Genomic DNA, 11805 nt, shown 5'->3' on the forward strand with positions numbered 1-11805 from the left:
AAGGGTCGTTTCCAGAATCCCACAGTTCTGTTTGCAAAGAAAAGGACACGCAGAGAGCTCAGGGCACGCCTGTGGTGCGAGGGTTTCCCAAAAGGTACCTTTAATGTGTTTGCAGCAGCAGCAAGCAGTCAGTGCTAGTTTGGCACCCAGTTAGGTGTGCAGCACTACACATTAGACACCAAGTCATCCCAACCCAACAGCTGATCCAGAGGAACAGAGAGAGTGAATGAAAACAGGACTATGAGCACATAGGAAATCAAGTTATTTGTGTTCTATCACACTTCCAGCTCGGAATATTAGAAAAATAAACTTAAGACAGTTACTACAACACATTTTCAGTGCCAGCTGGCAAGAGTTGAAAACCCATAAGAACCCCCCTCCCCGAGCTGAGGACAAAGATCAGCTCACCCAGAGTAACAAAGGGCTGTACAGAAAGCGCTCTGCGTCCTCAAAACACCCAGAGCCAAAGGAATCCTCCCCCCCAGGAAGTCTCAGCTGTGGTGTCTCAGAAAGCCTGTGCAGCTCTAAGGTAGGTGGTGCAGACTAACTTACACTATTGCAGCAGAGGCAAAGCTCCCACACGGGTGAGTCCACTGTCCCACTCGGTCTCTATGAACTCCAAGGTTGTCTCTTTGTTCCAATAACCACTGATCTGCCATGTGCATTTCAACAGACAAAATACTCTGCTGAGTATATAAAAACTGTTATAAAAAGGCAATTGTAAAAGATAAGGTATTAGCAGAGGCATGTCAGCTTTTTTTTTAATAAAAAAAATAGCCATTATATCTATTTAAATAAGGCTTCTTGTTACAGATTGTTCCAGTTACTGAAGGAAACCAAGGCCTGATGAGAAAGAAAAAACAACTATCCCCCTCAAACTTTACCCTTCCTGCCCCGAGAACACACCTACAGGAAGCCATTTCATGTGCAAAGTGACAGAACAAACACTGGGGGAAGCTCCTGAAATGATATGCCCAGTCTAGTTTCTCCTGCTTTATCTTCAAAATCTTGAAAAACAAAACCAAAACAAAAGTTCTAAAATACACAAAAACCCCCTTCATCTCAATATTCTTTCCAAAACAAAATATGTACAGCACATTAATATGCAATATGCAAAAGCTCTGTGTTGCTGTTGGCAACGTCTATGCCCTCCCCGCCCCTATTCACAGGTGTACCTCTACTGCCACACAATTACATCACTAAGCCTGTTAGTTTGAAAAGGGGATTTAATTCACTCAGAACTTGTAGATCTTGGTGTAGGGGCTCCACTCGTTGGTCTCCGGGTTGTAGACCTCGAGCGTGTTGAGGAAGTCGTTGCCGTCGAAGCCGCCCACGGCGTAGATGGTGTTGCCCACGGTGGTGATGCCGGCGTTGCTGCGGGCCGTGGTCATGCTGCCCATCATGCGCCACTCGTTGCGCGCGGGGTCGTACATCTCCACGCAGTTCACCGCGTGCGTGCCGTCGAAGCCGCCGCCCACGAACAGCTTGCCTGGCAAAGGGAAGGGCAAAGGATGGGTGCCGGGACCCCCCAGCCTCCTCCTGGGAATGCAGACCCAGCCCGAAGGAGGAACCCCAGGGGGTCTGGCAGTGACAAGGTGACCTGCTTTGGCTCTCCTGAGCGTGGCAGCTGAGGGGAACCTGGGTCAGAGCCAGGGCAAAGTCCAAATGCAAACAGGTGCAGCTCTCGAGTGCTTTGAAAAGAGCGAACAGGGAATGCCCCAAAACTCTCTGATTACTTTAATCCAAACAAGGTTTGGCCAGGTTCTTACTGTACTGCGCCCTCCCCGAGCAGGAACACAGCTCTGTACTCTACTAACATCACAGCTTAACGTGGAACATTCACCAAGCACCAGACGCTGCTCAGGCCCTGCAGCAGCAGCCCCTACCAAGAGAGCCCCCCTCAGAGCCAGCCCCCTCCCCGAGAGCCCCCGGCAGCCCCGCACCTTCCCGCACGGCCACGCCGGCGCCGCGCCGCGCCACGTTCATGGGCGCCATGAGGGTCCACGTGTTGTTCTCGGGGTTGTAACGCTCCACGCTGTTGAGGCAGTTCCACGACTCGGCTCCCCCGATGATGTACAGGAACCCCCCCAGCTCGCACACGGCCGACTGGTGTCTCCCTGCAAGCAAACGCCAGCACAGCCATGCACCAACATCCCACAGCAGGTCAAGGGTAAAGCTCCCTTTGGTTTGGGGTTTGCTTTGGGGCAGTTTTGCGGTTGCCCTTTTCTCCCCCTCCCTGACTACACAATGGACTTACGGATGTTCAGGGGAGCACAGCTTGTCCAGGACTTTGTTACGGGATCGAACACGTCACAGTTCTTCAGTCCCTTTTGGCCATAAGGATCAGAACCACCCACGATGTACAGCTTTCCATTCAGGGCACACACGCCTGTTCACAAGGGACAGAATGGTAAGGAAAGGAGGAGTGAATTTAAAACACCCCAGCCCCCTGTGCTGCAGAGGCCTCACCTGCATTGCAGCGGTTGGTCCTCAGCTCTGGGACAGGAGTCCAGTCGTCGATCTCTGGCTCGTACATCTCTCCACAGCTCAGGTCGTCCGAGTGGCCGTTGGATCCCCCCACGACGTAGAGCTGCCCCTGAGTGGAACAAACACCCCCCACTTGAGCACTGGAGCGCCCGGAAGGACGGAGGAAGCCCTCGTGGCGGTCAGCGTGCCCCGTGTGTGCACCCACCATCAGCACTGCCATCTGGAACCGCGCCCTGGGCGTCCTCATGGGCGCGATGAAGGTCCAGGTGTCGCTCTGCGGGTCGTAGCACTCCACCGTGCGCAGGCACTCCTCCCGGTTGTAGCCACCTGGAAGCAAAGGCTCTTGTGGCACCACCGTTCCAGCCCACGTGCTGTGATGCTGAAGAACCCCAGCGGGCGGTGGTGAGGACCCCCCAGCCCCCTGCCCTGACCTGCAGCGATGAGCTTGCCGTGCAGCTCGGCCGTGCCCAGCCCCGAGCGCGCGTACTGCATGGGGGACATGGGCTTCTCCACCACGTTGCTGGGCTGCAGCTCGAAGCTGAGGCTCTTCAGCAGCCGGGGGGGTGCTCGAGGGGGAGCTCTGCGGGCTGTTCCGGCCGTGCAGGAAGATCACACACAGCACCCCGTCCAGAACAGCCAGGCACAGGTACGTGTTACCTGGCAGCGGGAGACAAGGAGAGACCGCCGAGGTCAGTAAAGTCGTGGGTCACCCCAAGAGAAAGCCAACGAGGGTCTTTTGGTTCTGCTCCTCCCCTTATCTCCTTGGGTTTTTTCTAGTTACTGGTTTTCCAAGTGTTAGAAAAAGTGTGAAGTTACTGAAAAATCTGAGTTTTAAGTACTAAAACAGCACTCGAAGAATGTAAGACAGCAACCTAAGGATGTGCTGGGAGAGTCTCCACACGCACCCAGAGCAAAGAGCTCTGCTAATTAAATAGGGACTGCCTATCTCCTTAGGCTTTTCTGGGTAACTGCTGCACACCTCGGCATTTGGGATGGCACTGTAGACAAGGAATTGAGATGTATGTGATCCCAGTTACATTAGAAACATCCCATCAATTACTTGTAAGAAAAAGCACTTCTGCATTCCTCAGAGATGCTGAAGGAAACCCCCAGGGAGCAGGAGGTGGTGGGTACACGATACCAGACACATCTGTTAGACAAGCCCTGCCCCTGTTACTCACTCGAGGTCTTCTCTGAAGCAATGATTTTCCACTCGTGTTTAGGACTCTGAACAGTAGCATTTGGAGAAAGACATCCAGTGGAGCTGCTACTGATCTGCTTGTGATCATTCTCACGTGGTGGCTTCTTCTGCAAAACCAAAAGGCAGCTACAGAAACCTAGCCAGAGACTACACCTCCTGCTACCTCTGCTTCCCTGAGCTACTCCCTACCTACTGCAGAGCACATCCGTGTGCCCCCCCGCAGAGCGGCACTTGGAGCACACTTAGCTCCTCCTGCAGAGCACCTCCCTACCCAGCAACAGCCACAAACCACCCTGCACCTTCCTCCTGGGACTGCTCTCATCCCGGGACTGCAGGAACCATTTCAAATCCCTGGAAGAGTCTGCCTCACTGACAGCATTTACAAATGCAAGGCAAGAGCTGCATGCAGTGGGACACAGCTGAGCTACCAACTAGAAGCCTCTCGCAGCTCTGCTCCTGAACTGGAGTTCATTATATAATGCTATTTGGAAGTGAATTAACTATTCTCTTCATTCCCTGAAGACAAATTAATTTCGCCTCAGTTCCTCTCTGTGCTCAGATTAGCTGTTTCTTGGATTTTACTCCCTTGATACTTCCCAGTAACAGGAGATTTCTGCTTCCTTTTCATCTGCAATTAAATTTATACTGTAGCTTACATTATTTTGCTCAATCAAGAAAACCCTCCAAATTTCCCATTTCAGCCCAGTTGGCTGGGGTGGTTCAGGCTTTTCCTGAAGCCCAGAAGTTGCTGTGCTGTCTGTTCTGCTCAGCAGCAGAGTTTGTGACCACAGTCCCAAGTTTGTGATGCCTGCAGAGTTCCCTGGAGCCTGATCTCCATGGAAACTGTCACAAGACTTCTAAAACACAACACCTAGTGCCGATAACCTCACACAGAGGAGCTGCATTGCTACACTCGGCTCCCCCTGAACATCAGCTCATTGGTGAGCAGCGGTTTTGGTGTGGCTGAATCTCCATCCAGTTAACCCCTTGTGCTCTTATCCTTAAACTGCCTCGACCCTAACAGAAAATACAAACTTTTGTAACTCAAAAACTTAAAAGTTACAATTTTTCCAAGACTGGTGTTAGATCTCTCAACTGTTTGGAATGTCTAAAGTCGGTGATTCTTCTTATCAGAAAGGATTTAGAAAAAAGTTGAGGACTCCTGGTCTTATTTCTGAAAACAAACTTTCTGAACCTTCGCCTCCCCACTCCTAAGCATTACAAGGAGCAGTATCCAAAGGTGGAGAAGTCTGTGAAGGCTTATTAAAAACAATTAAGAAAGTGGAAAATTAGCTGGCTTTTCATTTTCCTCTCTTTTCATTTCTAACATCCATGTTCTGGGGTGGACAGTGTTTTGCTAAAAGTTCCAAGACGTAAACATTTTGTATCAGCATGTTATAAAATATTACAAGACATCTGCTTCAAATTCAGTGAATTTAAACAAACTTCAGGTGTATAAAACAACTGATAATTTACATCTGTTAGTCCCTCTTTATTCTTTGTGCTTAGCCTCTGTTCTGCTAAGCTGTGTGGTTTTCGGGAGTTGAGGAGGATTATACCTGGTTAGAAATGCAAAAAATGAAAATAATTTAAAAAACCCTTTCAAAAAGCACAGGACTGACTTGCACTCAGTCAAAACACCTCTAGATCAGAGAGACCTGGCAGCTACACTACCAGTGCAGCTGAACAAAGGGAACGGACGCTGGCAGCTGACGGATTAGAACCTGGATCTGGAATCTCTCCCTGGGCCAGAATTTCCCAGCAGCATTCCCCACTGCAAGCCAAGCGCCCCGAGATTCTTTACAGTCTCTGGATAACTCTACAAAGCCTCAGTTGACTTCCTACAGCTGAGTGCTTGTCTGCCTCTTCTTTCTTCTAACAGCCAAGATTGATTTTGAAGTCAAACCCAGAGCACTGGGTTTTGCAAAGGCTCAGTCTGCCAAAAAACCAGAGGCTGAGACTGCACCCCTGCCTGCAGCAGCTCTGAAAGAGAGACTTTCTCGTGGCGTATTCCTCCACGACAGCTCCTGCTGCTTTCTCTGCTGGCACAACACAAGACTTCAGGTGTGCTGCAACCTGCTCCAGTCTAGCTGGGGTTACCTGAGGCTGGCTGCAATTTGTACCTGCACAAACTGAATGTGGTCATCCTCACTGCCATACACCTCAGCCTGTCCATCTAGCAGATTTCCATCAAGCAGCTTGTGATCAGCTGAGTAGTACAGCGTTTGCACCTGCAAAGACAACAACAGAACACCCATGTGGCTGCTGGCCCGGCGCTCCTCAGCTACAGCACATCCCCCCGGCACACCCTGCTCCGAGCTCGCCCAGGGGCACCACTGAAAGGAAGCAGATGTCATGGTGGCAATCTTCAAACAGGGGTGGAGGGTCCACACCTTCTCAGCTTGAGAGAGACATCTTCCTTTTCCATAGGCTTCTGCTGTTTGTTTTTCCAGCACAGAAACATCAGACAAGCAAAAGGCACATTAATTTGCAGAGTTACACAAATTCACAGTCTCATGCAAAGCATTTTTCCTTATCCCTGCACACAAGTTTTCTTGCTTGAAAAATACACATATTTATCTCCATCAAAAAAATGTCAAGAGAAGCCAACAGTGGACTCTAAAAGAAAGGTATGGGAACGAGGGAAAGGTATGGGAACTGTTGTCCACCACTGAACATCAGATGCAGCTGTTTCAATGAAATGCATCTGAGTTCCAACATGATCAAAGCTTGTTCCAAGAGGAAATACACACTTGAGAATATATGACAGTATCAACATGTACCTTTGCCTATACAAGTGTTTCTGAAGATCTTTCATGCTCGTAAATAACAAACTCGGAAAATTCTGACGTTCCACGAGATTTGGCAAAGCCTGTAGCCAATTAAAAATTTTGCCTCCCCGCTAATTTTTCCATTAACCACTGCCCAGGCTACATCTACTATCAGTATTCATGAGTAAAGCCATTTAACAACACACAACTTTCAAAAGAATGTATCCTGTAAAAGGAGTAATAAACACCATTAAATCATCATCATCGTTCTCTGCCCACAGCGGATTTTCTTAGGAGAACTGGGGCAGGACTGCTGCTTCTGTACGTGTCAATACACTTGAGGGTTCTTCTTGGTTCTTCAGCCTTGGTATCCTAGTTTTGTTAATTAACCTATGGGGAGATAAACCAACGGGGAGGAACAACCATTAGAAGCTTTTACTTACTGTGCATTTACAAGCAAAACCTGCAAGAGGAAAACATCAAGAATCTACGGCAAGTCCTCAGTTACCACCTCCCCAAACCTACAGCGAGATACACGCCACTCTGAGGGCACTATACAGCAACAGGGAGCAAAAAGGGAAAGCAGAAGACCAGACTGAACAGTTCATTCAGCTCACCTGAACACCCCCCCAGTTTCTCAGCTTAGGGGTACCTACAGTAAAATTTAAATTCTTTAGGGTCATAGTTCAAAAAGTGAAAAAAATTTTAAAAAATTAAAAAGTAAAAAGGGATCATCCTTCATAATGGCTTTTTCGTTTAAAAAAAAAATAAATGTTGAATCCCATTTTCTTGAAGACTAACCTCTTCCATGAGATCTTCCAGGCTGTCTCCGTTCTCCCAGATGCTGCGCTGTACCCAGTTGATTACCTTTGTGTACAATTTGCCATTGCTGGGTAGGCCAACATTGTCTTCCAGCATTATTTCAAGCTTGAAGGAGAAGAGAAAAGCACCATTACTCCCCCTAGGAATTACCCTGGTACGTGCAGCGTGCTGTACTTTACACAGTCAGCATTACTCTCACTTTACCTCTGAGGAGCTGCCCAGGCTCTGGAACTAAGCAGAGTGTTTAAGCACAACCACAGCTACCTTCTGCACTTGGAAAGGATGACAGTGTGTCCTCTCCACAGTTAAGGTTCAGAGCATATGAATACTACACAGATCCATAACTGTCACTCTGCTGGCAGAAGTCAATACACCAAGTTTTCCTTCCCCCAGAAAGGAAGCCATCCTTGCTGGCTGCTGTTCAGAAATCCCGTCCCAGAAGGAATTCTACAAAGCCAAACTAACCTTTAGCCGTGGGAGTTTGAGAAATTCCTCCTGTTCTGAAATCTGTACAAGGTGTTCCTGTATGTAGCCATCGATCTTGTTCAACAAACGGGAGTCTCCCATGGAACTGGCAAAGTTCCGGTAGGAGATGCAGCTCTGCACATCCATCTTGGACAGCAAATAGTCACCACAGACCTGGGAAGGGAAAAGCTGCATCTTAGTTCACAAGGAGACAAGGGTTTTATGCATTTAAATCGTCCACCCCAACATACAGCAACAGCTGTTTTGTGCCTGCAGGACAGTGGCTGTCTGCTGCCGTCCCCATGTCAGAGCTGGAAAGGACACGTTGCCTTCCAAAGGATTATGCAAATTTAAATGAAAAAGTCAGACACATTTGGAAGTTGCTGACATGACACTGGCCCCCTGCTTTTCTACAGAACACCCATTACAACCTCCTTAGTCAGGTGAGGTGAATCCCTATCCTCTGGAAAAGGTATCCCCCTCCGTGGCATCAAGCACTATCAACTTTATACTCAGGAGGGTGTGGATTATTCTTTTTTCCAGGTTCAATTATGTCCCCAACACAAGCAAGCACACCACTGCTCCCACGGACCCCAAGGTGAGCAACCAGCCAGGATTCCAAGCTGTTTTCCTCACACAGGTGCACAAACTCCAAAAGTGAGTTCAGAGACCCTCAGCACAAACACAGCTCATGTGGGAGCAGCACTCACTGCTGGCACCCGGCCACTGCAGCCCCAAGGGACACCTGCAGAAGCTTCACACTGACACACAGGCATCACTTTCTGCCTCACTAACACCAAAAAGCACAATGCTGTCAGCTTGGGAAGGCAGAAAGGACTTCCAGAGGAGCTGAGGACTGTACCTGCTTAACCCTCTCCATCTTCAACCTCTTTGCTGCAGAGTATACATCTTTAACCAGCTCTTTGTCAGCTTTCAACCTATTAAAAGACAGAAATTTATCTTTGTTATCATTTTGATCTTCCAAACCAAAGCTTACTCTCTCTGCTTTCTGTGAAAACCACTTACTGAGCAGTATAGGCATAATTCAACAGAACTTCCACAGCCTCTGGATTGAGATCATCGAACTTCACGTGGGACACTCCGTGGCAGTCACTGTCAGTGTTGAAGATTTCAAACAGGTAGGGGCTGCAGCAGGCCAGCACAGCTCGGTGTGCCAGCATCTCATGGCCACACACCTGCAGTCAGAACACAAACAGAAAGCTCACATGCTGGTAAGGAATTTTTGGAATTACATCTGTATTTTAATAGCATAAAGGGAAAGCCACAGTTCAAGTGGATGCCACAGATCAAATCGGTTTTTCCAATCAACAATCTCTGGCTGGAAAACAATGTCAGCATCACTCCTCTCAAAGCACATCTGATTTATTTTTTTTCAGTGTACATTTTTCAGGAAAACTGGACTCTGAAATGCCCCCTCTCCCGAGCAGTGAGGCACCCAGAGCCCTCAGGGGACAGGACATGGGTACCTGGAGGCGGACGTCGCAGAACTGGCCGCTCTTCCGTAAGGCATTGAGTTTGGCAACGGAGGACTCGATGAAGTTCTCATCTTCAAACATCAAATATCCATTGGGAATCATTTTGGTGATGGTTTGGCTGCAAGGAAAAGGCATAAAGGTTATGGATACGATGTCATGCTTCAGTGCAGGAGGACTATTAACACCCCGTTTGCAAACAAACATTCAGGGAGGATAAACGGGCTCATGATTTTCACAGACCAAGGGCACAGCTCTGAATTCACATCACGGGAGGTAGCAGGTTCAGAACTACACCCTGAACCTGTGCCAGCTCCATGGGAGCAAGCTGGAAGTCCCTGGATTACACAAGAAGCTTCACTCCCCTCTGTAAAGATCTTATTTGGGACATTTATCACCAGCTCTCATTATTCATCACCATTTTCCACTCAGCATCACACTGGTCAGCTGCATTTTTTGCACAGCTACATTGAAAAATAAGAATTTAAAGTAACTGGTGAAGTAGAACAGAAATATTTTTTGTTTAATTTTATGAGTAATGACTCAGTATTTTAGAGCAGCTGGAACTCACGAAACAACATTATGACCAACAAAACAACGACCATGGATTTTTAGTCATCTTGAAGCTAAAACAACCTCCCCTGAAGATCTTACCCATATATAAACACATCACCTCAGGGGAACTGGTCCAAGGCAGGAAAAATAACTTCAGGAAACTAACTTTTTGATCTGGAAGCTATTTTGTAGCTCTTAAAATTGATTCGCTTTTAGTTATGCACTTACAGGAAAAGTCCACTTTCCAAATAGGAAGCTAATTAAGAATACTAAAATATTACCCTGATGTCACCTAATGAATTAAAAATAGTAATTAAAAAAAAAAAATCAAATTTGTAACTTTGAGCTACTAACACACACAAAAGTACAGTTTCTCAAAAAATTGCAGAGGAAAGTATATGTGGGATACTACGAATGTTACCAGCAACAATTTGTATTTCCATCTAAGGTGTAAGAAAATTCTGAAGATCAGAGTAAATGAGAAAAACCCAAACCAGAAAAAGCAGAGAGCAAAAATCAGTAGCAGAAATAGCAAAGCCCCCCCCAAAATAATTCTGGTATTAATCCATTTATTTTCACTTACCACTACAAGCATTTGATCCTAAACTGGCAACAATACTCTCTCTTAATTACAAAGATCATTATCCATTTATTGTGTTTAATTAAAAAAAGCACAGCAAGGGTTAAAATTTGCAGAATTTCAGCTAGAGTATTAACTACTGTACACACAGTTAGTGGTATCAACTCACCTAACAAATATATGACTGTAAATTTAAAATAGTCCAATGGTATCACTGTGTTAGAACAGAGCACTTGAGTTGCCGTGCTCTGGGGAGATGTTTGTTGAAATGCAGAAGCAGCTGCAATATGGATTCCAAAACTATCAGGCTTGAAGATGATGTAATAAAGTCCTTATGAGCTATAGACATGAATTTCTTCTGTGATAATCATTCATCATAACCTGCAACAAAGGAGAAGTTATCAAGTAAGGACAACAGACAGTGCTACCCTGTATTTCAGATAAAACTTCCAGGCTGTGTCAAAGTACAAGTTCCTGACCCAAACAAACAAGCTCACAAACAAGGTGTTCTTCACAAAAAGCAAACAGCCTGAAAAATTCCACATTGACACCAACACATTCTCATGCCTAATGAGAGATCAACCACACCACTTGTTAAACCCCCAAAGACAAGCAGAGGGCTAAATTAGTGCTTAGAGAAAAAGTGAGAAGATCTGAATCCCATTTTCAAACAATTCCTTACCAGCTCTGCCTTCACCACATCCTATCCCAGACCACTATTGCTTGCACCAGTAAGTAAGTAACTTGCAAGTAACACAACAAAAATACTATAGTAAAATATAATTTTAAAGAAGACCCCGACCCACAAGCCTCCTACCTTTGGCTTTTTCTGTGCTCATCTACTTATAGCCTTCTTCTACCGAATGCCTAAAATTGTCTGACGATGGATTAAGGACATGTCTGAAATGACTGGGCATGTCTCCAGTCTCTGGTACTTCCAAAAGGATTTATGAAGTTAGAGACCACTATCTGGATGACAGCTTTCCCTGGTCAAAAGTCTGTGAACAGAATCAGTTGGGTTCTGGTGGAGCTCTGCGCTGGGATTCCACCTTCTGTGGGCTCTTTATGCCGGGATTTTCGGGGAGGGCACACGAGGAGGAGGAGCAGCAGCAGGGAGGGAACAGGCAACAAACACCCGCTCTGGAACTTTCCATGACCCTGATGCCACCTCAGGAAAACCTCAAGCACTCCAGCTCCAAAACTCTCCTCATATCTGCGCAATAAATGCCACATCGGGAATCGGGTTTCCTAAAAGAAGTGGCCCCCGTTGCAGGGAAGAGCCCCCGTGCCCCCGGTGCTGCCGCACGGGTGTCCCCGGGCAGGAGCTGTGTGTCCCTGGTCCCCGGGCAGGAGCTGTGTGTCCCTGGTCCCCGGGCAGGAGCTGTGTGTCCCTGGTCCCCGGGCAGGAGCTCTGTGTCCCTGGTCCCCGGG

At 47.3% G+C, this 11805-nt stretch overlaps 1 protein-coding gene across 1 annotated transcript; it reads right to left on the reverse strand.

Moving 5' to 3' along the window:
- Positions 1–63: 63 nt before the first annotated feature.
- IVNS1ABP (influenza virus NS1A binding protein) lies at positions 64–11424 on the reverse strand. Its single transcript, XM_027665252.1, is given in 16 exon segments — positions 64–1489; positions 1944–2117; positions 2258–2389; positions 2470–2596; positions 2693–2814; positions 2919–3048; positions 3050–3144; positions 3669–3795; positions 5812–5919; positions 7261–7386; positions 7747–7920; positions 8609–8684; positions 8773–8942; positions 9234–9360; positions 10544–10755; positions 11192–11424. Coding segments are annotated over 14 exon segments (1926 nt in total). The 5' UTR covers positions 9345–9360; positions 10544–10755; positions 11192–11424; the 3' UTR covers positions 64–1235.
- Between the last annotated feature and the right edge of the window lie 381 nt (positions 11425–11805).

This window comes from Corapipo altera, unplaced genomic scaffold (assembly GCF_003945725.1).
Source record: "Corapipo altera isolate COAL_440 unplaced genomic scaffold, ASM394572v1 316, whole genome shotgun sequence".
Taxonomy (NCBI): Eukaryota; Metazoa; Chordata; class Aves; order Passeriformes; family Pipridae; genus Corapipo; species Corapipo altera.